Below are 26424 nucleotides of genomic sequence, written 5' to 3'. Positions count from 1 at the left end.
GGGCAGTCGGTGTTACAGAACCTGTTTGGAGTTTAGAATCCAACTCCTCCCCCCTAGGCCCGTTTTTATTCTGTTCCAGGCTGCACTCTCTGTTAGTTGTTTATATGTTAGGTCAATCTCAGTTATGTCCTCGCCGTTGCGAGGCCCAATTGACCATGTTTGTTGTTTTGAGTGAGCCTGGGGGCTAGGGGATACCCCATCAGTGAGAACAAGCAGCCTGCTTGTCCTCGGAGAAAGCGAAAGCTACATACCTGTAGAAGGTATTCTCCGAGGACAGCAGGCTGATTGTTCTCACAAACCCGCCCACCTCCCCTTCGGAGTTGTGTCTTCCCTTACCGTAGCTATGCACTGGACTGACGAGCACGCTCGCGATCGGGCGGGAAGACGGCCGCGCATGCGCTATTCGCTCGGGAGCGCGAGACTAGCAAACTTTTGTTGCTAGGGAAGATTTTCCGGTCCTGGGCTGCCGCTGGACGTCACCATATCAGTGAGAACAATCAGCCTGCTGTCCTCGGAGAATACCTTCTACAGGTATGTAGCTTTCGCTGTACTGACTGAAAGACATCAAACCACACCCCAGCTACTTATGCTTAATTGGTAGAGCACCCCCTCTCACCACACATCCTAACCCTGGATACCAACTTACCAAAGATAGGCTTCCAAATCGCCAACACAAGCACTCATTGAATCGTAAGCACCAGCTGATAACCATCAATTGCAACACTGACAACATCAGTTCCTATTTACTGATCCCACTAGCCTACATAAACACCTGCTCTGTTGCCAGCAAACCAGAAATCGTCATAGCATCGGTGGAATTTATTTATTTATTTAGATACTTAATATTCTGCCTTAGGCTAACGGGTAGATCTAGACAGTGTATAATAAAATTACAATGAGAAGAGAATAAAAGAACTCCAATAATTTTACATAAGACAAAAGCGTAGCCGTACTGGGTCAGACCAATGATCCAGCTATCCCAGTATCCTGTTTCCAACAGTGGCCAAGCAAGGTCACAAGTACCTGGCAGAATCCCAAATCGTGGCAACATTCCATGCTACAAATCCCAGGGCAAGCAGTTGCTTCTCCATGTCTTTGTCAATAGCAGACTATGGCCTTTTCCTCTAGGAACTTGTCCAAACTTTTTTTAAACCCAGATATGTTAACCGCTGTTACCACATCCTCCGGCAAGGAGTTCAACTATTCATTGAGTAAAAAAAATATTTCCTCCTATTTGTTTTAAAAGTATTTCCATGTACTTCCTTGAGTGTCCCCTAGTCTTTATACTTTTGGAACGAGTAAAAAATCGATTTCATCTGCCATTTGGATGCCCAGTCTTCCAATTTCCTAAATGCATTGTGGCATCGCATTACATATGCCCTTGTCGGTTACTTTCATTTTTGATTTTTGTTTGGTGTACGCTACCACCGGTTGTTTTCTGCCTTTTTCTCTTCATAAAATCATATGGTTGGTGTATACATCACTTATCACTCCTGTTACTTTTATGCGTCATCTTTTTAGCATTTGCTCCACTATTGCCTTTAATGAGTGGTGTATGATCTTTATGATACATAATTATTCCTAATTTTCATCATTTTGTGTTTCAATTTGTTCATTTTCAGATCTTTCTAGGAGTTACTTTTTCCTTTTATTATTTTTATCTTTTTCATTATTTTTTCATTTATCATTTTTTATTTTTTTCATTTTTATCTGGCGATGTTTATGGTTCATTTTACTATGTACCTTCATTCCATCATGAGTTTATATTTATACCATATTACTTATCTTTTATCTTTTATTTTTTATATTTTTGAGCCATAACATTCTTCAGTATATTTTGGCATATGTAACTATATATTATTTTTCATATTTATATCCATTATTATTTTTTCTTATAAATTTTTATGGTTTAACTTTTTTATTGATGTCACATCCACAACATTTAAGCATCAATTACAATCACCAAAATGATATCTCTAAAGTCAATAACAAAACCTTTTGTTAAAGTAACATCAAACTTTTACATAGTCTTTTCATCCCTCCCATCCCCCCTCCCTTTTACCCTCCCTATGATCTGTCTAAAGGCATCAATGGAGTCTCCAGGTTCTCAATCATAGTTTGTTTGTTAAGGATGAGACTTCTTCCTCTTTGCGTGAGTTTGGCTATAAAGGGACTCCACGTCTTTAAAAAACGTGATTTCCGCTTAAAGGAACCCCTGGCCTCTTGCGCCTCCCAAGTCATCAGTTGATGTACCTGATTGCGCCAGTGCCAAAATTCAGGTCTATCCGGAACAGTCCATTTTTGCAAAATACATTTACGTGCTAGTAAACAGAGCTTTCTACACAGCAGGACTTCCTCCGCCCTTAGCCCCCTGAAAGAGCCAGGACAGTCCAACAACAACTGTTGAGGTGTGCCCTGTACCCTTCTTGACAGCATCAAGGAAAGAAAGGCCACCACCCGTTTCCAAAAACATCTTATAATCCCACATTCCCATAAACCATGGTATAGTGTATTATCAGCTAGATTACATTTCGTACAGGTAGGCGAACCAATTCCTCCCGCTCTAAACAATTGTACTTGTGAGAAATATGCCCTGTGGATGATTCGATATGCACATTCTCTGTATCCCGCCCCACTAATTATTTGCGGAATACCTTTAAGGTGTGCTATAATATCCCAGGAGGCGAGATCACATCCCACATCCAGGTCCCATCGCCGTCTGAGCTGTGTCAAATCCCTGGCTGGTGCCAAGGACCATATTTTCTTCTGGAGGCCAGAGATTGAAGGAGCCTCCTCAGCGGCCTCCTCAAACCGTGTCTGAATCTTCTCCCCCAATTTGTAATTCAGGGACGCCCTGTCTAAGGATTGTACATAGTGCTTCAATTGACAGTAGGCAAAAGTGTCTCCCCAGTCTAATGACTCATTAGGGATCAGCTGTTCCAGTGGTCTAATCACTCCAGTCTGATCTACCACTACCCCCAAGTTATGAAGTCCCCGTCTCACCCAATGTTGGAATACTGGATTCTCAATTCCAGGTAAAAAGTGCGGATTCCCCTGTATAGTTAGCAATTCTGTCACATGTGGGTCTCCACCCAATAATTTCCCCCAAAATCTCCAGGCCCCCTGTAAGGATCCTAATAGCATCGAACCTCTCATTCTTTGTGGCAAAGAAGATCTATTCCCCTGCAATAGTGAAATCAATTGATAGGGACTAAAGAGTGATTCCTCCAACTCTATAGGTGTGTGATAGTTTGATGAGAATACCCAGACCCTCACGTGTCGCAACAAACAAGCGAGATTATAATATTTAATATTAGGTAGGCCCAACCCACCCTGATTCCACCCTCCCATTAGCAACTGCTGGCGAATTTTTGCTTTCTTATACGCCCAGCAAAACTTTGTTACCATGCGATAGAACACTCTAATATCCTTCATCAATAAGTGCAATGGCAGCGTTTGCATCACATAAAGCCACCTTGGCAAAATAACCATGTGAATTAAACACAGTCGCCCCGATAGTGATAGTGTCAGAGTTCTCCAGGCCTCCAGTTGCTGTTTGGTCTTAGCTATCAGCCACTGAATATTTATACTGTAGATCCCCCTTGTCCGGGCTGGTAGAAGAATAGAAGGATACCTAAATAACGAAACGATTCCTCCACCCATCTTAGTTGGAATTGTCCCGGCCATGCTCTTCGAGTCTCAGCAGTAAGAGCCAACGCTTCAGACTTGTCATAATTTAATTTAAGGCCAGAATAGGACCCAAATTCTTTAAATATCTCTAAAAGATACGCTAGCGTCTCCCAGGGCTTCGTGAGTATGATTAACAGGTCGTCGGCAAATGCCACCACCTTAAATTCCTGGTGCTCAAATTTAACTCCTTTAATTGCCGGGCATGTGCATATGTCTCGGATCAGAGGATCCAGATATAGAGCAAAAAGTAAAGGTGACAATGGGCATCCCTGTCGGGTCCCTCGACAAATTTCAAACTCTTCTGAGTACAGCCCGTTCACCCACATCCTAGCTCGGGGCGACGTTTATAATGCTGAGATCGCCCTCTGAAACCAGCCCTGAAACCCATATTTGGCTAAGGTTGTGAATAAATAAGGCCACTCTACACGATCAAATGCCTTTTTGGCGTCGAAACTAATCATTATAGCCGACTCTTGAGTGGTTTCCAATCTCTCTAGTGAAGCCAATATGCTTCTCAGATTACGCACCACTGAGCGCCCCTGAACAAACCCTACCTGTGCTTCTTGAATGACTCTCGGTAACACTCTACTCAACCTATTAGCTAAAATTTTGGCGAATAGTTTTACCTCTTGATTTAGGAGAGAGATCGGCCTATATGAAGACACCAGAGTGGGATCTCTTTGTTGTTTAGGTAGCACTGTAATCTGAGCTAGATTGAGATGTTCTGGTAGCCCGCCAACCTCCACCCACCTGTTAAATGCTTTCGTTATTGACGGAGCTATCGGATCCCCCAGCATCCTATAGAATTCTAATTTGAGACCATCTGGGCCCGGGGCCTTACCCAACTTACTATGTCCAATTGCCCAGCTCACCTAGTCATCAGTTATAGGGGCATTTAACATCTTACGATCTGCTTGCGTAATGCCAGGGAGGGCAATGTTTTCTAAGTATAGCTCCCCACTAAGACCACTCTCCGCCTCTGACTTGTAGAGTTGCTTGAAAAATTTTTGGAAGACATCACGTATCTCTCTGTCAGTATGAAGCAATTGCCCCTTATCATTCCTAATAGTTAGAATTTGTTTAGAAGTGTGCCTAGGAGCAATTAAACGAGCCAACACCTTGCCCCCCTTGTTACCAAATTTATAAAGATGAAATTTATAATACGTATGGGATTTAACTGCACGTTCGTGTATCAATGAGTTCAAAGCGCATTGGGCCGCTACTATATCTTGTCGAACCCTTGGTATCGGGTTCACACTAAATTGTTTCCTCAAACCCAGTAATTGTTTTTCCAATCAAAGGATTTCCCTATCTCTAGCTCTCTTGTGGTGACTAACATAGTTTATTATGTCTCCTCTTAGAACGGCCTTTGCCGCTTCCCAGAAGAGTGTGGCATCTACATTTGGTGCTGCATTAAAATGTGAGTATTCACCCCATTTGGTTAAACTGCACGTTCGTGTATCAATGAGTTCAAAGCGCATTGGGCCGCTACTATATCTTGTCGAACCCTTGGTATCGGGTTCACACTAAATTGTTTTCTCAACCCAGCAATTGTTTTTCCAATCGAAGGATTTCCCTATCTCTAGCTCTCTTGTGGTGACTAACATAGTTTATCATGTCTCCTCTTAGAACGGCCTTTGCCGCTTCCCAGAAGAGTGTGGCATCTACATTTGGTGCTGCATTAAAATGTGAGTATTCATCCCATTTGGTTAACAAATATTCCCGAAAATGCACATCCTTGTAAAGGTAGCTAGGGAAAGACCACCCCCCTTTTGCCTCCTTCTGGCCCCCACCATTCCATGTCATCCAGACTGCGGCGTGGTCAGAGATCACACAGGGACCAATCTCGACTTCCCCTATATCTGAAAAGGCCTCTCTAGAGGTCAACAAATAATCAATCCTGGAAAAAGTATTGTGTGCTCTGGACTGATGTGTATATTCCCTGTCAAGAGGGTGCAAAGTCCTCCATACATCAATAAGGTCTAATAATGAACAAAAATCAGGCAATCCCTTCGCGTGTTTTCTAGTCCCTGGTCCAGTCGGAGGATTAGATTTATCTAAAGTGGGGTCCCAAGCCGTGTTAAAATCACCTCCTAGCACCAAGGGGGTGGGTGCCATATTCGTTAGAATCGTCCTCAATTTCTTATAAAATTGGAGGTCGAGCTGGTTTGGGGCATAAATGCTACCAAGCCTCACCTGTTGCCTTGCCACTGTAGCTGTTCCAAAGACAAAGCGCCCCTCGGGGTCTTGCACTATGTTAGTAAGCTGTGTAGCCACCCCCTTTCGAATAAGTATTGCCACACCACCCTTTTGACCCATGGCTGCTGAAGCCACACATTCTCCCACCCACCACCTCGCAAGCTTAGCATGTTCTTGTCCAGACAGATGTGTTTCCTGGAGGAATACTATATCCGCTCTAATGCGCTGTAAATACTGTAAAATTTTTGATCTTTTTATTGGGGAGTGTATACCCCCCACGTTCCAGGTAACAATCTTAAGCATCCTTCTCACAGTGTTTAAGAGTATCAAGCCAGATGAATCTTTTATCTAACATGAGGAGCCAGCCCAGCCTCTGGCCCCTCTTCCACAAACCACTGATGTGTCCCTCATGTCTCTTGTCACTCCTTAACTTCCAGTAATAGATCAAAATTTTCCTTATCTCATCTTTACAGTCTTAACCCCAGTCTACTCCTACTTCTTTCCATTTATGCCCCGAAGCTAACTTTCTTATTATACCTTCCTTTACACTCCCACCCTCCCAATCCCATCCCCCCACCCAAATCCCCTCCAGAATCCCCCCTTTTCCCCCTCCTATCCCTATGGGATACAGGTCACTTCGAACGCCCCTCCTCTACACACTGATAGTCAACTAATCAACTTTTTTCGTGCAACCACCCCCCATCCACCAATCATCAGCCAATGACCCCCTTGCCATTATTACCCAGAAAACCGGGACGGCCTCTGCCAACCACTATTTTCACTCCCTTATTTTTCCATTTCACCCCATTCTGGGAACCAAAAACATTGCTAACAACATTATTTACTCTAAACAGTGAACATAACAAATAGAAACACAACATATTTCAAATGTACTTGGTTTCTCTTACTACTGCATTAGATCTTATAAGCAACCAGTCACTTGATATCAAATGTTCCTGAGTTGATGAGCCGTTTCAACTGGGAGCCAGAAAACTGCATGGAAGATGGCTTTCTCTCTCTTGAAGCTCTGGTTGCTTCCCCAGCCACTGACCTTTTTCTGCAGCAGCAAACCCTCTCAAAATGTCGCTGTAGATCAATTCACCAATCCACTCTGCTGCAACATATACAAATCTGCATTGTTTCACTGCCGCTTTGCCAAAAGTTTGACTACTGATTATAGGCTTCCATTTAAGCTTAACATCTCTTTTCAGCTTGTTCTAGGTGTCTCCAAATCTTTTATAAAGGCACGGGCTTCTGCTGCTGTAGTGTAAAACTTTGTCTCCGACTTGTGCACTATGCGCAGCTTCGCTGGATATAATAAAGCAAACGGAATTTTGCGCTGCACTAGTTCAGAACAAACAGGTGAGAACTGCTTTCTCCTAGCCGCAACTCCGGCTGAATAATCTTGAAAGCAAAGTATTTTCTGGTTTCCAACGCGCAGTTCTCTCCCGCCTCTCAGCGCCTGCAGAATAGCCGTTTTATGTGCAAAATTTAGAACACGACAAATAATCACCCTGGGTCTTGTTGCATTAGTTTGTTTTGGTCCCAGCCGATGTGCCCTCTCGATTTTTAAAGGGCCCAGCTCCTGCGGAAGGTCCAATTCTTTAGTGAGCCAACTTTCCAAATAGCTTCTCAAATCCCGGTCTCCTCGATCTTCCGCTACGCCTACCAAGCGAAGATTGTTGCGTCTCGATCTGTTCTCGAGATCTTCAATTTTGTCGGCGTATTGGGATAATTGTTTTTCCATTTCACTATGGCTGGCCTCCATTTTAGCGATGCGGTCCTCTATATCGCTTGTCCGCTGTTGGTAGGACGCCATGTCTTCCTTAATTTGCGCGACATTATTATGCAGCGATTCCAGTTTCGATTCCAGCGAACCCAGCTTGTTTTCTAATATTGTTTCCAGCGCATTAGTGACCTCCCCAACTATTTCAGCCGTCCACATCGAGCTGACCTGGGAGGAAGATGGACTAGCCGGGGCTGCCATCTTGTCATCTGTCGGCCGGTTTTTCTCCTTGTCTTTTCTGAGCGTTTTCGCCGCCATTGAGTCTCGCCGCCGGGTCTGGCTGATCTTAAAGCTTCCCTCCAGGTTATCCTGGTAGAATGGGTCGGAAGTCGCACGAATTTCTGCTGTTTATCCGCAAGGTTCTCGAGGAGTTGGCAGGAGCGAAGTAGCTAACGTCCGCTCCTGTGCATAGCGTCACGTGACCCCCCTCTTATAAATTTTTAATTACTTTGTATTATTTGTCTTTCCAGTTTTTGCAGAGTAATATATTTTTAACTATCTGTATTTTCATTCTTTTTCTTTTTGTTTCTGCAGTTTTTTGCTTTTTGTTTTATGAGTATCTTGGAGGTGCATCTGTAAACGTCAGATTCAGGGTAGGTCACAACGTTATATTTTTTATATATTTTTTATCTTCACATACCTGTTTTTTGGTGGCCAAAGTGTGGTTATTTTCATTAATATGTTTATTTCAATCCTACTTTTTAAATAACATTTTTATTAACATGTACACTTTGGTCATGTTTTGTTAGGATTTTTCATCTCTTCTTTCCGATGAGCTCTGCACATGTTGCCAACTGCTTGTGGTTGCTGGTTATGTTATTCTGTAATATTCCAAACGATGTTATATAATTGCATTTCATTTATGAAGTGTAAGATTGTGTCTTTCATTACATATTAGTATTGTCATTGTTTTTTCTAGTATATAACCTATATTTTACATGGTATAATTTGTTTTTATCATATGGCTCTGACATTTTTAGTATGTCTGTGATGTGTATTTATGTATTTTGGCATTCTTTTGATATTTTTGGATTAGTTTTTAATCTGAATTTGTTTTTAATCTTGTTTTTGTTTTTATATTTTTAATGTTTTTAATTTTGGAACATTTGTACTTTCACATTCAAGTTGTACATATGTTAATTTATTTGTTTTGTTTTATTTTAGACCCCTGAGGAAGGCCTGCTGGCCGAAACACGGACCATGTAGGGTCCTATTAAACTTTTCTGGTGCTCTTACTCCTTATGGTTCTTCTGGTCTGTTTTGGTTCATCTTCCACCATTTTTTGTGGTTTGTGTTTGATTTTACGGGAGATTTGGACTTTCCTTTTGGTGGTTTGGCAATATTTCACAGTCCACAAGTGTTTTTAACAACCTGGAATTCATTGCCAGAGATTGTAGTAAAAGCAGTTAGCTTAGTGGGGTTTAAAGAAGGTTTGGATAGCTTCCTAAAAGAAAAGTCCATAAGCCATTATTAAAATGGACTTGTGGAAAATCCACTGGAGAGGATAAGCAGCATAAAATGTGTTGTACTGTTTTGGGATCTTGCCAGGTACTTCTGACCTGGATTTGCTACTGTTGGAAACATGATGGACCTTCGGTCTCTCCCAGTATGGTAATACTTATGTACTTATAAATAGTTTTGTGTCATCTGAAGATTTAATCACCTCACTCGTCGTTCCGATTTCCATATCATTTATAAATATGTTAAATAGCACTGGTCCCTGCAGCTCAGTACTGGGATCAGTACACATTCATTCATTCAAGGCTACAATGTAGAGGTAGAGACAGTGGCGTAGCCAGACCTAACATTTTGGGTGGGCCCAGAGCTAATATGGGTGGGCACTATGTATATGGGTGTGAGTAGTGCTTCTTGGGACACTCCTAAATAATGCCTTAGAGTGCACTTGATGACAGATTTTTAATAAACAGTCTGCCCAGCAGTTGTCCTGCATCAACATAAACCACATACATACTTGGAACCTATGTTGCAAACCTTAATACCACCAGTTCTGAACACACAAATACCAGTAACACCACCTTTAAAAAGGCAGCAGTGAATATACACAACAGCAATGTGTTCCATTGGAACAAAACAGACAAGTCACACTGATACAGATCCCATTCAAACCATATGCAAGCAGAATCTCTCACCTGGGTCACATGCAGAACACAGATTAACCCTCATCAATTGAGAATAGAGGACCAAAATTTTGAAATTGGCCTGTAGCTCAGAATCAGCCTTGCCCTTACGTACCCCCATCCCTCTCTGTAGCCCAGCATCAGCCCTACCCCTCCCCCCAACCCTGATGCATACCAGCATTAAATATAAAACCCACCAACATTTATATTTAATGTTGGTGGGTTTCTTGGTAGGGGGTGGTCTCTGCAGTGCCCAAGTTTAAAAAAAAAGTTTTATATATGAACACTTTTTTAACGTCCTTGGCACTACAGAGCCCACCCCCACCCAGAAACCCACGAACATTAAATACACAACATTTTTGTTTAAACCTGGTATTACACAAATTAAAACATTTTTGTTACCTGGTCTTGAGCTTCCTATAGAGATCTATTGCCCCCCCCCCCCCCCCCCCCCCGATGAGTGTGCACCTGGGATTCCAGGTTCTAGGAGTTCACTGCTCAGTCACTCTATGTCTGCCTGGAGGGGGGGGACCCGAGCCCTGAAAGATCAGTGTGCATGGGCCTCAGGGGAGACATCCGGTGAGTGCAGGGGGGCAGGCTGTGTGTGCACCAGATGTGGAGGAGGGGCAGGCTCTGTGTGACTGAGCTGCAGGGAGCAGACTTTATGTGAGAGTGGGACAGGCTAGCTATCAGCATGCAGGAGCAGCCTTGATGACAGCAGATTATAGCCCCATACCAGAACAGGTCTCCCAGCCCCCGCTGCCTGACACCGCCTGGAATTACTGAAGCTATTCATCTCCAATCACCCCATCCTTTCCCTGAGCCTGAAGATAAACTCAGCAGGGAGACAGGAGACTGTTAGGCTGATTCAATCGCAGCTCAGTTGCAGGCTGTTCAATCGCCTCAGATCTCTCCGTAGTTAGATGTCATCAGTGCAGATAAACTCAGCAGGGAGACAGTAGGCAGGTAGGTGGAAGTCAGGCTGGTCAGACAGCGTTGTAGCCACGAGGTAGGGCCTGTCGGACAGCATTAGAGCCACGAGACAGGAGGGAAACTCGGGCCGTTTTTTGCCTCAGTGCCGATTGACTCAGGGAGAGCCAGATGAGGAAACAGAGTGAGCTGCTGATGCCTAAAAAGACAGGCACCGATTGGCAGGTCAGAGTGGGCAGGCCTGGGCCCACCCAGGCCCGCCCGTAGCTACGCCCCTGGGTAGAGAGGGTTGGGAAGAAGGGGAAAGGTGAGGGGCGAGGAAAAGTAAAGAATAAGAAAACAAAGAAAAAGGAAAAATTGATCCTGTAGTAGCAAAACAGCCTAGGTAGTATTAAGTGCCTGATGAAAGAGCCTACTTTTTATGGTAGGTTTACATTTTTTTTTAACTTGGACTTGGCTTGAATTTCCCGGGGTAGGGAATTCCAGTGAAAAGGAGCAACAAAAATAAAATGCACAGTGTCTAGTGGATTCCAGAACACCTTGTTTAGAGTTAGGAAGGATCAAACGATAGAAGAAGATCTGGGATTAATACCAATCGGAGACCTGGCTGTGCACTCAAGATGACCCCAACTGAATGACTTATGCCCCCCCCCCCCCCCCCAGCTACAATATACTACATATGACATGGACCTCAAAAAGAGGAGGTGGCCTACCAATTATTTACAAGGCATTCCTAAAGTGACAGTGTTATCAAAATTTCTAAGTCCCTCTCTAGAGATCCTAGCGTTGTGATCCTACCCTCAAGGAGACACTCTGCTGCACCTTATTCTATAGACCACTTGGCAGCTGGGCAAAAGCCTGAGACGACATTACTGAATTCATTTCCAACATGTGCACCACCCACTGTAATGTACTGATCTAGGAGATATAAATATTCACCTAGACATCAAGAAATTATACGGCCTAATAAGCAACCTCCTCGACACTCAAACCGTGGTGGCCACAAATGAAGACCCCCCCTCTCCCAACGTCATGGAGCTGGCCAAATACTTTGAACAGAAAGTGGCCAACATTAGATCAGGCCTTCCAATGACCTTTCTCCCACTAGTGATCTTTCTAATCCATAAGGTGCCACAAAGAAAGGCAACATAAGCTGGCAGAATCTCCGAAGTCTAAACCTTCCTCAGAAAGTATGCAAAATTTCACTGCATACTGGATGCTTGCTTCACCCCACTCATGAGAGATACCCTACCTGGTTTATAGATTTACTAACCAAGCACATGTCCTACTCACTATGAGAAGGTCACTACCCAGCGACCACAGGAAACATAATGCTTACTCCAATCCTAAAAAACAACATTCAAGACAAATGACATAACTAGTTACAGACTGGTGGCATCCATCTTGCTCCTAGTCAAAGTCATGGAAGTGATAGTCACCAAACAAACAAGGATTACCTATCCCATCACTCTGTTCACCCCTCCCGGTCAGGTTTCAGACCCCAGCACGAAATTTGTTCTTATATCACTGGTCAACGACATCAAAGCTAAGAAAAGCACAAGAAAGTAGTGATAGTCCAGTTCAGCATGTCAAGTGCTTTTGATGTGGTTACTGAGGGAAGCTGCCTGACTGGGTGGCTGGGTTCACATGAGGCTCTGCAAATAATACACTTTTTGCTTATTTACAACCCAAATTTTTAGTGACTTACGCGCAGTCTGTATTGAGGCACCAGTCCTCAATTTTACTTTGAACTTCTTTTTTTTATTTTGGCTGGAGAAAAGAACCTTTATTTTCCCTTCATATTGCAAATAACTCTCCTCATGCCCTGTGACTGGTACTGGATCTATATTTACATCTAACCCTCCTCCTGGACAACAAAGAAAAAGCCTACAGCAACCTGGTTCAATTGGACCATCCAAGGATATCAGAACCAGAAACTACAATCCGTGAGTTAGTTTTATTTTAACCACATAACTATTTCTAAAACTCTGAATCTGTTAGATTTCTTAAAACTAAAGTCAACCATCAGCTCCTGCATTAACAGGGAGATGATCAAAAGTCAACGCAAGCGCGCAAGCCCATTAGTGCTGTTTTTGCGCACGCTTTTAAAAACTTGGGATGATCAACGTGGTTACCGTCATAAGCTGCAAGCGTGCCAGGCACTTGTGCACATCACATTTAAATGTTGTCAATCTCATGTAAATAAGATCATTTCGCGTTCCTCCTGGATGATCGAAAGCTAGCGCCTCATGAACAGTGAACGGTGTTGAATGCCACTATGCCGAAAAACAGCGTTGCAGAATAATGCCAGGTCCTAGCTGGCGTTCTTGTGGCGCAGGTCCCACCCCGAAAAAAAAACTTCAAAAACTTTTGTCATTTTTTTTTAAGAGTATATTCTTTGCTATGCCTCTGTCCCTGTGAAGGCAGTTGAGGACGTCCTTCTCTGCAGTGGCAGTTGAGGGTGTCCAAACTGTGGATGTTCCTGTGAGAAGGACATCCATGCTTTTGCTATGCTTCTGAGACCCTTTTTATTTGTTTGGATTTTGGATCACAGGTAGCAGCAGTGAGATTTGAACCAGCCACCTCTTGGATTGCAAGACCAGTGCTCTAACCACTAGGTCACTCTGCCACTCCTCCACTCCACGCCCTTGAAATTTGGCCATCCCTGTGGGGGGGGGGGGGGGCAGTATGCAGGCCCCTGGGGGGGAGGTATGTTTGTGTCAGCGGAGGCATAACGAAGGCATGGATGTCTTTCAAACATTTTGGACGTCCTCAACTGCCTCCCAAAGGGATGGCCAAATTTCAAGGAAGTGGAGTAGAGTGGAGGAGTGGCAGAGTGGCCTAGTGGTTAGAGCACTGGTCCTGCAATCCAGAGCTGGCCGGTTCAAATCCCACTGCTGCTACTTGTGATCCAAAATCCAAATAAATAAAGCAGGTGTTGGAGGCATAGCAGGCATGGATGTCCTTCTGACAAACATCCACACTTTGGACGTTCTCAACTGCTGTTGCAGATGGCCAGCGCCGTTCAATTATTCCCTGCTATATGGCAGGACACAACGACAAAACGACAAGCAGCCCTATGCACATGTGTGCTGTTAGTAGCCTAGTGCGTCTGATTAGTGTGCATGCATCCCGGCTACTTAGCTTAATTTAACTACACTGAAGCACTGCTACACCACTGTATATATCTGCATACATTAACTTCTGATCATGCAATAGCGTAACACCGTGCTACTACAGCATTGGAAGAGCGGTATTTCGAAAGCACTATCTAAAAATAGCGCCGGGGTTTGATCATCTGCCAATAAGTTTCCAAAGAAATTCACATAGAAGTGCTAAGTACAGCCATTTGTTCTCTATTGCTGGAAGCCTTTGATCTTTGACTCTCTTTGCTTTTGAAATAAGCTGGATTTACAACTGAAAAACCTTCCGAGATCTGCATCAATTGGAACAAAGGACACCAGGATCAGAAACTGCTAACTAAACCCCCACTACAACTTTTGAGATAATGTTCATATCTATAACTTATACTACCTCTAAAGCTCTTATCTTGCTGAAACTTCCTCAGCATTAAAACTTCCAAATAATTTCACAGGAGAGAAACACATCCATCTGCTGCATGTCTTTGATGAACAGAAGTGCCTGTTAAATATTAGATACTGGACTTTAAAAACCAAATAACCAAACATTTCCCCTGGCTACATTCCAAAGTATGGTTATGGTCAATGACGCATCTTTGTCTTACAAATTCCTGAACCTCTCAGATAATCTCCTATTCCCCTCTCCACTGCCTGCAGTAATGCCAAGCCTGCACTTACCATCTAAGGAATTGCATAAAGTTAAGCAAAACAGCTGCCCTAACTTGTGCTGAGTTAATCGGGCATCAGTCTGACTTGCCCCCCACGGGGGACCGCACGAGGCAGCAGACGGCGCTCGGGGAGCCCTTCCAGGTCCGGCGAATGGCACCGCTGTCGCCTTTGGAGCAGGGAGAGGCATCTGAACCTTTCCCCACGGGGGACCACACGAGGCTCGCGGGATAGTGACCGCGCGACCAGCTCTGCCTCCTCACCCGCCCACCCAGAGCAGGGAGAGATGATAGAGCCTCTCACACTGGGGACCGCACGGGCTGTGCCATATTGTGAAGTATGAAGAACATGAAATCAACTCAAATCATCACATAGTTTGTTTATTTATTTGTTGCATTTGTATCCCACGTTTTCCCACCTATTTGCAGACTCAGTGTGGCTTACAATAACACATCATGGCAAGCGCCATTCAAGAGTAGATAAACAATTGGTTGCATACAAAAAAAAAAAAGTGTAGCATAATGGATATAAACAATTCAGTAATTCAGAAACAGACTATCAAGTAAGTAATGATGCATTGGAATTCCTATTATTATTATGGTAAGTCTTGTTAAAAAGAAAAGTCTTTAGTGATTTTCAAAAGTTGATAAGGTCGTGAATATTTTGTAGTTGAGTATTCACCACAAATTCAGTAAGCTTAGCAAGCCATGGTATGCTTGCCACTGGTTTATAGTACTTGGGCGTAGACAAGTCCGCCCCAATTGATAATTTGTGTTAACATGCTAAATCAGGGGGTAACTCCCAGAACTCAGAATAGAATTAACAAGCATTGTCAGCCAGCTCACTGTATCAGATGGTCTGCTTGTCTGGCAGTCGCATCAGTTCTCGAAGTTATTCAAACAGAGAGAAAGTGTTGTGTCCAAATCCTCATCTTGAAGCACTGTTCTTTTCTCCTGCTTGCTCTTATCACAACTTCTTAACCTTTCAGCCATACCCACCACTCTGTGCAGGTTATTATCATTCATGATTAAACACGGGTTGACAATTTGCCAAATAGGATTCTCTTCTATTCTTCAGAAATAAACTATCCTCCTGGACAGTGAGAGAACTTGAGCTCCTTCTCTTGTCCAATTCTTAGACAAAGGGGAGTGGAAAGTTTTAAAAAAATATTTCCTGTCCATGGTTTAAAAAAAAGCTTTGGTTAAGAGTTATTTAAATCATGGCTCAACAAATCCTGGGCAGCAGATCACCGTAATGCCTAAAAGTTTACCTGACGCCCATAGGCGCCATGTTACTGGAAATGTTACAGTTCCAAAATGATATTTATGAATAGAGGGGATCGCTCAGAGCATGTGGTCACAAGATTTGCAACAGAGTGGACACCCCGGAGGGAGTGGAAAACATGAAAAAAGATCTGAAGAAGCTGGAAGAATGGTCTAACATTTGGCAATTAAAATTCAATGCGAAGAAATGCAAAGTGATGCACGTAGGGAGTAGAAATCCAAGGGAGGCGTATGTGTTAGGTGGGGAGAGCCTGATAGACACGGACGGGGAGAGGGATCTTGGGGTGATAGTATCTGAGGACCTGAAGGCGATGAAACAGTGCGACAAGGCGGTGGCCGTAGCGAGAAGGTTGCTAGGCTGTATAGAGAGAGGTGTGACCAGCAGAAGAAAGGAGGTTTTAATGCCCCTGTATAAGACGTTGGTGAGGCCCCACCTGGAGTATTGTGTTCAGTTTTGGAGGCCGTACCTTGCGAAGGATGTTAAAAAAATGGAAAGAAAAGCTACAAGGATGGTATGGGAGTTGCGTTCCAAGACGTATGAAGAGAGACTTGCTGACCTGAACATGTATACTCTGGAGGAAAGGAGGAACAGGGGTGATATGATACAGAAGTTCAAATATTTGAAAGGTATTAATCCGCAAACGAATCTTTTCCGGAGATGGGAAGGCGGTAGAACGAGAGGACATGAAATGAGATTGAAGGGGGGCAGACTCAGGAAAGATGTCAGGAAGTATTTCTTCACGGAGAGGGTGGTGAACGCTTGGAATGCCCTCCCGCGGGAGGTGGTGGAGATGAAAACGGTAACGGAATTCAAACATGCGTGGGATAGGCATAAAGGAATCCTGTGTTTTTAGATTGTAAGCTCCTTGAGCAGGGACTGTCCTTCCATGTTAAATTGTACAGCGCTGCGTAACCCTAGTAGCGCTTTAGAAATGTTAAGTAGTAGTAGTAGTAGAAGGAATGGATCCACAGAAGCTTAGCTGAAATTGGGTGGCGGGGGGAAGAGGGGTTGGTGGTTGAGAGGCTAGGATAGGGGAGGGCAGACTTATACGGGGTCTGTGCCAGAGCCGGTGATGGGAGGCGGGACTGGTGGTTGGGAGGCGGGAAATACTGCTGGACAGACTTATACGGTCTGTGCCCTGAAAAGACAGGTACAAATCAAGGTAAGGTATACACTAATGAGTTTATCGTGGGCAGACTAGATGGACCGTGCAGGTCTTTTTCTGCCGTCATCTACTATGTTATTATGTAACATGGCTGTATTCTAAGTTTTAAGATATATTTTGATTCTATTCTGTTTTATTATCCCCCAATTACCTATAAGGTAATAAGATAAGCATATGTAAGGAAAGGGGAAGTAAATACACTAAATTTGAATTAATTACATTAACCTGCATTGTACGTTTAGGAACATGTGCTTAAAGCATTTGGAGCTTGCACATGTGAGGACACGTGTTTTTCCCAATATAAAGGCCAGATAGTTAACTTTAAAATAAAATGTTTATTTCTAATACAGGCAAGGTAACAAGTTTACAATAGAGAGGCAATTTTAGAGAGGATCTTTTACCAATGGAAGTATGCTACAAAATAACAGGTTTGATTGTAAATGAAGCTGGATAACTCACATTGATGGAGGCTGCTATGGAGAGTGATGCAGGAGATCCTTGCTGGAACAGGAAGTTTCTTTGTAGATTTGCTGTCTGATGGAGCTTGAAGCCGTTTCTTTCAGGTGGATGTGATGTCCAGCTTGAGAAGTCAGGATTCCAGGAGATTCTAGCTTGCTTTTAGATTTAATCACTTCAGGGCAGCGGCGACTAGGACAGGAGCATCAGGAACAGCCAGGAAGAACTATCTTTCTAAAGAAAGAGCCCCTGTTTTTAAAGTGTCTGAACTGGGCATTTATCTACCAGGCTATTTTTAGACTCGCGTCAGGTGGTTGCCATTGGTCCAATTAGAAAGCTCCTGGGTAGCTGAATTCTGGGCATCTAGTTTTGAGATGGAGCATGGTAACAGGTCACATGTTCAATGATATCATAAGACTTCCTGCCTGGACATCTGCTAGTCCATTGTCTGAGAGTGATTGAGCTTAGATGGGCTTAGTCTTTGTCTGAAAATAGGTGGAGGTGTAGTCTTTTGTTACTGCAGTCTCTGAGATAGCTGTCTTTGGAAAGGAACATCTGCTGGTCCATTGTCTGAGGGTGATTGAGCTTAGATGGGCTTAGTCCTTGTCTGAGAATAGGTGGCGGTATAGTCTTTTGTTAGGTGCTGGTATTTTTGGAGAGGTGTTGATGGCCTTAGGTATTCATCCAGCTTCTCAGTAGTTTTCCAGAGGAGAGGGGGGAAGTAAAGTCTTTGCAGCTGTATATTTTATATGATTTGGATCTGATCCAGCAAAACCAATAACTCTGAGAATTAAACTTATATCATGCTACAGCCCCGTATAAGTGGCATGGTGATAGGCAAGGCAAAACTGCACCCTTCCACTCTACTCATCTTCTCACTGCTACTTCTGCTGGGCTTGCTGCCACCTTGGATTGTTGTTAGCAGCAATCGTAAAATCAATAGATAAGATACACTGGACCATTTCTCTGCATGCACTGCTTGCCTCTCTGACACAGCAAGTTATGTCAGAGGGGATGTGACCAGCAGAACTAGCAGCGGTGAGTGCAGGGAAATGGCCCTGCATGTCTTTCCTGTAGATTTTACCACTGCCACTGCTGACCTGGAAAGGCAGCAAGAGAATGAGCTGGAGGCAGGGGAGAGAAAAAAAAGAGAGAGACAGGGCCATGCTGAGGGAGGAAGACAGATGTGACAATACTGAATGGGTGAAAGAGAGAGAATGAGGCAATGCTAAATGGAGGAGAGAGATGGGGCAATGCTAAATGGGGGGAGAGAGGACTGATGCTAGTTGGGGTTGAAGAAGAGACAGAGTGGAGTGGCCGTGCATGGAGAGGGGGAAAGGGAGAAGGAAAAATGGGTCTATGCTGCTTGGTAGAAAAGAGAGGGGGGAAAGAGATGATGCATGGCAGGAAAGACGCTGCATGACAAGAGGGGGGAAGAGAGAGATAAACAGGTGATGCTGCATGGCAGGGAAGATAGAGGGAGAAGATGCTATATAGGAGGAAGTTAATGAAAGATGGGGAGGGCTTGGGAGAGGGCAAAAGATGGAAAGCTGTAGGTAGATGCATTTTTTTAAATTGAAGATTGGATAGTAATAATGAATGAAATCTAAATGGACAGAGGCTGAAAAATAAAAGAAAGCTGAAAAGACAAAATAAATGTCAAAGATGGATGTAGTGGACAAAGTGGAGAAGACAGGAGGAGAGAAAAAGACAAATGGACAGGAGACCTTGAAAGTTAAGAGAAGACAGTAGTGTGGTATTGTCACGTCTGTGGCCGTGACCACCCTAATTCTTACCCTCTTTCTGGGAGTCAGTGGCTATGCTGGCTTCTGCTTATCTCTGTGTCTGTCTCTGTCTTAGTTTCTCTCTGGCTCTGTGTGCCGATTGCCCTACTGAACCTCACCTGTGTGGGCTATGCCTCTTCCAAGATGGCTGCCGCCGACTCCTTTATGCCAGTATCCAAGATGGCTCCCGCTGGGCTGACTTCTCTGTGTTTCAAGCCTCTGTTTGGATGCAAGGTGATTGCTGCAGCTGTGCCTCTGGTGTGGAAGGGCTTTATTAATCACTTAGAGACTACAGTCCTTCCCTTTGCATTTCGTCTAAGGGCCCTGGTATGTGGAGTGCTCTGTTCACTGCTACATTGTTTGCTCTGTGTGAGTTTCTATGTTTGACTAGCTAGCTTGGGCACAGCTTTGCTTGTTAGCCTGTGTGTAGCTTTGCTAGTTCTCTGTGTTTGTTCCTAGTGTATGACTAGCTAGCTTGGGCACAGCTTTGTTTGTTAGCTGGTGTATAGCTTTACTAGTCTCCTGAGTTTGCTCTGTGTATGTTTCCAGTGTATGACTTGTTAGCTTGGGCAAAGCTTTGTTTGTTAGCTGGTGTATAGCTTTACTAAGTCTCCTGAGTTTTGCTCTGTGTATGTTTCCAGTGTATGACTTATTAGCTTGGGCACAGCTTTGTTTGTTAGCTGGTGTATAGCTTTACTAAGTCTCCTTAGTTTTGCTCTGTGTATGTTTCCAGTGTATGACTTGTTTGCTTGGGCATAGCTTTCCTATTAGCTTGGGTACAGTTTACTAGTCATTGTGTTTAGCCTGCTGGTTATCCGTGTGTGTTTCTTTTGCTTCTGGAGCTTCAGCCCTTGTTCAGTCTGTTGCCAGTACTCCTTGATACTGAAGCTCCAGCCTTAGTCTTGTTCCTTGACCTGCCCATTGCTTTGAACCTGCCTACTGCCAGAACCCGGACATTCCCAGCCTGTCTGCCTTGCCTTCGCCTAGGTGCCAGGGGGCACTCCTGGATCCTCATTCCTGCTGTTCCTGCTTGCAAGTTCCAGTTCCGGTTTTTCCTATAAGCCCTGCCGGCCGCCCGAACCTGAGGGCTCAACCCTCGGGGAAAGGTGGTTAAGCGTAGGTGAAGCCTAGGTCCAGTGTGTTCCAGTCCAGTGGGTTCCGGTCCCGTGGGTTCCGCTCCAGTGCGATCCAGTCCAGCGGGTTTCCCTCCTGTATGTTCCAGTCCCGTGAGGCCACTCCAGTGTGTTCCAGCCCAGCGGGCCCCACTCCAGTGCGCACACGTCCGGTGCGTTCCAGTTCCGTGTATTCCTGTGTAGAACTCCAGTCCGGGGTTCCGGTCCAGTCTTGTCTCATCTCTACCTTGAAGGTGATCTTGCCTGCCACTGCCGCTCCACGGTAGTGGCCCAAGGACTCACAAACCCAGTGCTCCCTGGGGAAGAAGCCTGACAGTATGCCAAGGTCCTCGAGCACGCGACAGGTATGTAGCAAGACAGCAAAGATAACTCAGGAATAAGGGGACAACCCTGCAAACAATAAAACAATTTATTAAAAGATGATCAAGACTCGACACAGCTTTGTTTTGGCCGACTAGGCCTGCATTAGGAGTCTCATATCAAATAAGGTCATCCACTTGAAAAATTGGTTGTCACGATTGTATAGAGATAATAAATCATGCGTTCTGTTTGCCCAAGTGGTGCAGAAGATTTTGCAAGCAGTAAAACTCAGAGAGTAAGCTTGTGGACTTTGGAAACACTGTACTGGATCGCTACATCACCAGGCCAAAATGATGAGGAGGGGGACACTGTATCACCAGGGCATTTTGTAACAGAATGGGCCACTAGAAGGTATGAATGTACTAGGCATTTTTTAAGGTTTCAGGAATGGGGGAGGGGTTCAGGTTGGGTGCATGTAGGCACCAGGGATATGTTTGTGGGGGTATGGGCGATAAGAGATGTTGGGTTGGGTTGGGGGTAAGGGGGCTTGCTGCGGCATGCGTTTTTTTTTTGTTTTTGTTTTTTTAATGTCAACTTTCCTGTTAGTGCCTGAGCCTGTTATCACTCAGGCACTGACAGGAAAGCTGATATATTTTGTGCTGACCAGCAGATTTGCTGTGATTTTATACAGCAAAATTTTTTATGCTCTTTACTTAGAAAAATTGCCGCAGCATGCTCAGTGTTAGCTTTGTGGTAGAATTTCATTCTGCCGCGAACCTTTGGGCATCGGTCCCCTAGTGTCTTTAGATTTGTCACCTGCCTTTGACATAGTTAATCATCTGCTTCTATTGCAGAGGCTTTCATCTACTTGCATTTCTGGTTCTCATTTTTGCAAAATTGATCATTTGCTGTAACGACAAAATTCCACATCAACTTTTTATCTTTTATTATGTGTATTTTGTTGTAAGCTGCCAAGAATCTTGAGATTGAGCAGGTTATGAAATGATATTAACAAATAAATAAAATGCGGTGTTCTGCAGAGCTCTATTCTGTCTCCAGTTTTATTTAACATTTGTCGTTCCTCTGGCAATGCTGATCCATTCCTTTAGAGAGTCAGTGTATTACATCAGTCTAGTACTGATGACACTGTTGATCTAAGTCCCCTACAAGCTTGCCTTGACAGTGTTGCCACATGGCTTATGGATCTTCATTTGATATTCGACTCAGACAGGACTACCACTAGATCATTTAGCATGTTCCTTCTCCCCCACTAATCCCAATCCTTTTTGGAAATCGAATTCCAACAGTGGATACTTTTAGATATCTTGGAGTAATCATTGATTCACAACTTACCTTCACTCAACAAATAAAATCAAGTTTCTTAGCTCTGCAAAAACATAGGTCTGTTTGCTCATATCTGGACACAGGCGCTCTTTGTGCTCTTTATCATGCTTTCATTGGCTGTAGGCTTGATTATTGTGATGCCATTTATGCTGGTATTTCCCACACAAATCTAGAGACTGCAGTCTTTACAAATCACAGCTAGACAATTTCTTTCCCATGCTAATTGAAGAGACCACATTTTTCTGTTTCTCCAATTATATTGGCTCCCAGTTACATTTTGACTTCAATTTAAATTATTGATTTTGGCAATCAAAGCCTTACATACCGTTCTTCCTAACTACATATTTCTTATTACTATTCCATATATTCCAGCTTATCTTCTTTAATCTCTGACTGACAACAAATCGTTTTTTTTTCCTGTCCCATCTCATGCACATTGGGAATTCGAAATAGCACTTTTTTTCCAAGCACTTTTTTATTGTAATATCTTGCTTTTATTACACCATTCAAAGTAATCTGAGAAAAAAATGTAAGACTATACTCAAAACTCATTTGTTTAACATTGTTTTTAATCTTCAAGAGATTTAATTCATTACATGCTCTTTTTTGTTTTCAGCTGGAGGATGGAGGGCACCTATAATAGATCACATTTTATTTTAATCGTATTTGTGATCTTGTGTCTTTCCTGTTTGAGTTCTTTTCTCCCTTTTAATTTATTTTAGTGTATTGTACAGCAATTTTCTTATAAACAATAAACTACCTTCTCCCACAGCTCTCACAGGTCTGGCATCTCTGGTGGGTAGGTGGTAGGAGAGAAGTGCAAGACTAAAGGGAAGGAGGGGTGATTTTCAAAAGGAACTACACATGTGGTTTTGCTTTGAAAATCTGCATATTGGAGAACGTTTTCAGAAGTTTCAGAACTATATGGGCAAATGCAAATTCTGTGGATACTTGGATTTTTTTTACTAGGGTTGCATTTCAATTAAAATTTTCAATTGCAATTAAATTGCATGATTTAAATATGTTAATCTTGTTTAATTGCATGATTAAAAGACCAATATATCCCTCTCTTCTGCCCCTAAGTCTAACATCTCTCCCCTTCGCTTCCTCTCTTCCTCCCTCTCCTCCACCCCAAGGTCCCCTATCGCTTCCTTCCCCTGCGGTCCAATATCTGTGTCTCCCTCTCTTTTTCCTCCACCTCTGTTACTTCTTTATTCCCTTCTACCTTCCACCTCTATAACATCTTTCCCTTAGTTGTGCAGCTTCTCTCTCCCTCTCCTCCACCCCATGTCCATTCTCTCTCCCCCCCCCCCACCTCCCATTGGTCAGCAACCTCCCAGTGTGCAGTATATTTCCTTCTCCACCCCCAGGTTCATTATCTCTCTTCATCCTTCTCTACCTCCGATTGGCCAGCATCCCCCAATGTGCAGCATTTCTCTTCCCCCTCCCCTCCACCCCCAGGTCCATTATATCGCCCCCTCCACTCCTGGATCCATTATCTCTCTATCCATCTTTCCCTCCCATCCTCCAATTCTGAGTCCTGGCAGTGGCAGAGATACTTGTGGCCTGCTCAAGAGCTTTCCCTCTAACCTGTCCCACCCCCTGCTCCATTAAGGGCAGAGTGGATGAGACAGAAAGCCCTGGAGCAGGCTGCAGGCATCATCGCTACCACTGCCAGGACTGAGAAGACCTGATTTAAGGTACACCCTAGTGGAGGAGGGAGGGGATTCAGAGAGGAGATGCTATTGAACTGCGGGCAAGGCAGGGAGGGAGAGATGCTGGGACGTGAATCAGAGGATGGGAGGGAAAGATGGGTGAATGATGGAGAGAAATTCTGCAGCACAATTAACCACAATTAATTTTTTAAATTGCAACTAATAAATAATGTATTAATTGAGGCATTAACTGTGATTAATGTGCAGCCCTACTTTTTACCAGTTCTCAAAAAGAAGGCAGAATTTTAGATTGGTCTTGTGGTTTCAAGTCCTTCAAGACTAGCCAAAATTCCTGTACCATATGGCTACATTAGAGAGCCAAATTAAAGTGGGAAATCTTCTGTTTTCTTCGGCAGCTGCAGTGTGAAAGGAACAGTTGGCAGACTCCCAAACCCCTTTATTGCCTGGGAGTGAGAGGATATATGAGAGAGAATGAGAGTAACTAAATTGGAAAGGAGGGGGCGGCATATGAGAAGAGGGAGAAAGATTGCATTAAAGTTGGATGTAAGAGAGAGACTGAGTGAATGCTAGGAAGGGAGAGGATGAAAGACTGGGTGAAGGTTGGGGGGAGAATACAATAGAGGGAGACTGAGTGAAGGAAATAGCATTGTAATCACTTATGGTACTATTTGCATACCTGTTCTGCAGTAGAAAATAAAACTGCCTTTTGTTCTTAATACTACCTCATTTTTCTGCCACCAATTACCTGTGGTAACACTGTACAAGACTGTAGAGCTATTCACACTGCTCTTGTACAATCCATTTTGGCATCTCCCAAGGGCTGCTCTTGCTGTTGCATGTGTTCTGTTAAAAGGGATTCATTAACTTAAGCAAACTGGAGTATCCCTAGATATAAAATAAATACATTGTACGAGCAATATATATATTTTTTTCACTGTTAACGCAATGCAGTATCTAATTGAATTTGATATTGTATGCCTGATTGCTCATATGAACAATAACATAGTTTCATAGGCAACAGAGTGCATCATGCTAGTAGTTGTATTTTATAGGATTCTAGTAACCTGTGGTATCTCAGTAATATTTCAGCAATAGAAAATACAAGTTTTGCAATAAGTCATCTCTAAGAGTGTGTGTTTTAACTGCTTTGGACAGTTTTTAATTTAAAAATATATTTATTTTAACAACATCTTTTTTGCCATTTTCATAGGCCTATTTGGATCATTTCAGTCGAGCGCTTCAGTATGAGTATGCATCTAAAGGGATCTTTGTTCAGAGTTTAACCCCATTTTTAGTAGCTACAAACAAGACCACATACCATGGCTTTCTGTACCAGAATCGATGGGTGGCACCTTCCCCTGAAACATATGCATATCATGCTGTTTCTACGCTTGGGGTTTCAGCAAGGACTACTGGATACTGGTTCCATTCTATTCAGGTAACCCAAATAGTAGTACTTTGTTTTAGGCAATGAAAATTCTGGAGTCTTTTTTTTATATCTCCCCTGCTTTCACTTCTAGATTATGGTGTTTATTTTAGAACCACTGTTCATTTTAAATGTGCTTAAACTGGCATTTAGAAGTGTTGAGTCAGGACATAAATATGGCAAGGGGATGTGGTCTGGGCAAGTTTTGGGCGCGGCAAAATATACATGCATTCCCCATTTTAGAAGAGGAATTCACGTTTGCCAACATGTCGGGATTTACACTTGCTCCCGGGGATGTGTAGGATTTAGAAGGTTGTTTGTCTTGTGTAGCACCCCACAGAAGAAATAAGGATGGTCGTCGCCTCAATCTTGGGCTCTGTGACAAGCTTCATAGAAAATACACAGGTATGTTTCTTAATGGCTGACAAGGGGGGAAAGAGGGGGTGGTGGTTGGGAGGCGAGGATAGGGGAGGGCAGACTTATACGGTCTGTACCAGAGCCGGTGATGGGAGGCGGGACTGGTGGTTGGGAGGCAGGAAATACTGCTGGGCAGACTTATATGGTCTGTGCCCTGAAAAGGACAGGTACAAATTCAAGGTAAGGTATACACATATGAGTTTGTCATGGGCAGACTGGATGGACCATGCAGGTCTTTTTCTGCCGTCATCTACTATGTTACTATGTAAGCATGTATGCTGTGGCACTTCCATGTCTATATTGGTATTTACATAAGTACATAAGTATTGCCATACTGGGATAGACCGAAGGTTTCCAACAGTGGCCAATCCATATCACAAGTACCTGGCAAGATCCCAAAACATTACAGTACATTTTATGCTGCTTGTCCTAGAAATAAGCAGTGGATTTTTCCCAAATCCATTTTAATAATGGTCTATGGACTTTTCCTTTAGGAAGCCATCCAAACCTTTTTAATATCCCGCTAAGCTAACTGCTTTTATAACATTCTCTGGCAACGAATTCCAGAGTTTAATTACACGTGGAGTGAAGAAATATTTTCTCTGATTCATTTTAAATTTACTACTTTGTAGCTTTATTGCTAGTCCTAGTATTTTTGGAAAGAGTAAACAAGCGATTTCCATCTACCCGTTCCACTCCACTAAGCCGTCTTTTCTCCAAGCTGAAGAGCCCTAACCATTTTAGCCTTTCCTCATCTAGGAACTTGTCCCATCCCCTATATCATTTTCGTCGCCCTTCTCTGTACCTTTTCTAATTCCACTATATCTTTTTAAATATTTTATTTGTTACATTTGTATCCCACATTTTCCCACCCATTTGCAGGCTCAATG

The 26424-nt window shown here is 43.4% G+C and overlaps 1 protein-coding gene across 2 annotated transcripts in view; it reads left to right on the top strand.

Annotated features, from left to right (window-relative positions):
* HSDL1 (hydroxysteroid dehydrogenase like 1) overlaps nucleotides 1-26424 on the top strand; it is a 295843-nt gene that overhangs the window by 162817 nt on the left and 106602 nt on the right. Inside the window, exons 4-5 of one of the 2 annotated variants that reach the window (XM_030203698.1) lie at nucleotides 24902-25129; nucleotides 25448-25522. In XM_030203698.1, the coding sequence (XP_030059558.1) occupies nucleotides 24902-25129; nucleotides 25448-25522 (303 nt within the window). The remainder of the gene's footprint in view (nucleotides 1-24901; nucleotides 25130-25447; nucleotides 25523-26424) is intronic. The other variant, XM_030203699.1, reaches the window with a different exon arrangement.

The sequence above is a fragment of the Microcaecilia unicolor genome, chromosome 5 (assembly GCF_901765095.1).
Source record: "Microcaecilia unicolor chromosome 5, aMicUni1.1, whole genome shotgun sequence".
Classification (NCBI taxonomy): domain Eukaryota; kingdom Metazoa; phylum Chordata; class Amphibia; order Gymnophiona; family Siphonopidae; genus Microcaecilia; species Microcaecilia unicolor.
The sequence above is the reverse complement of the archived record's forward strand: the minus strand, read 5'-3'. Positions and strand labels throughout refer to the sequence as shown.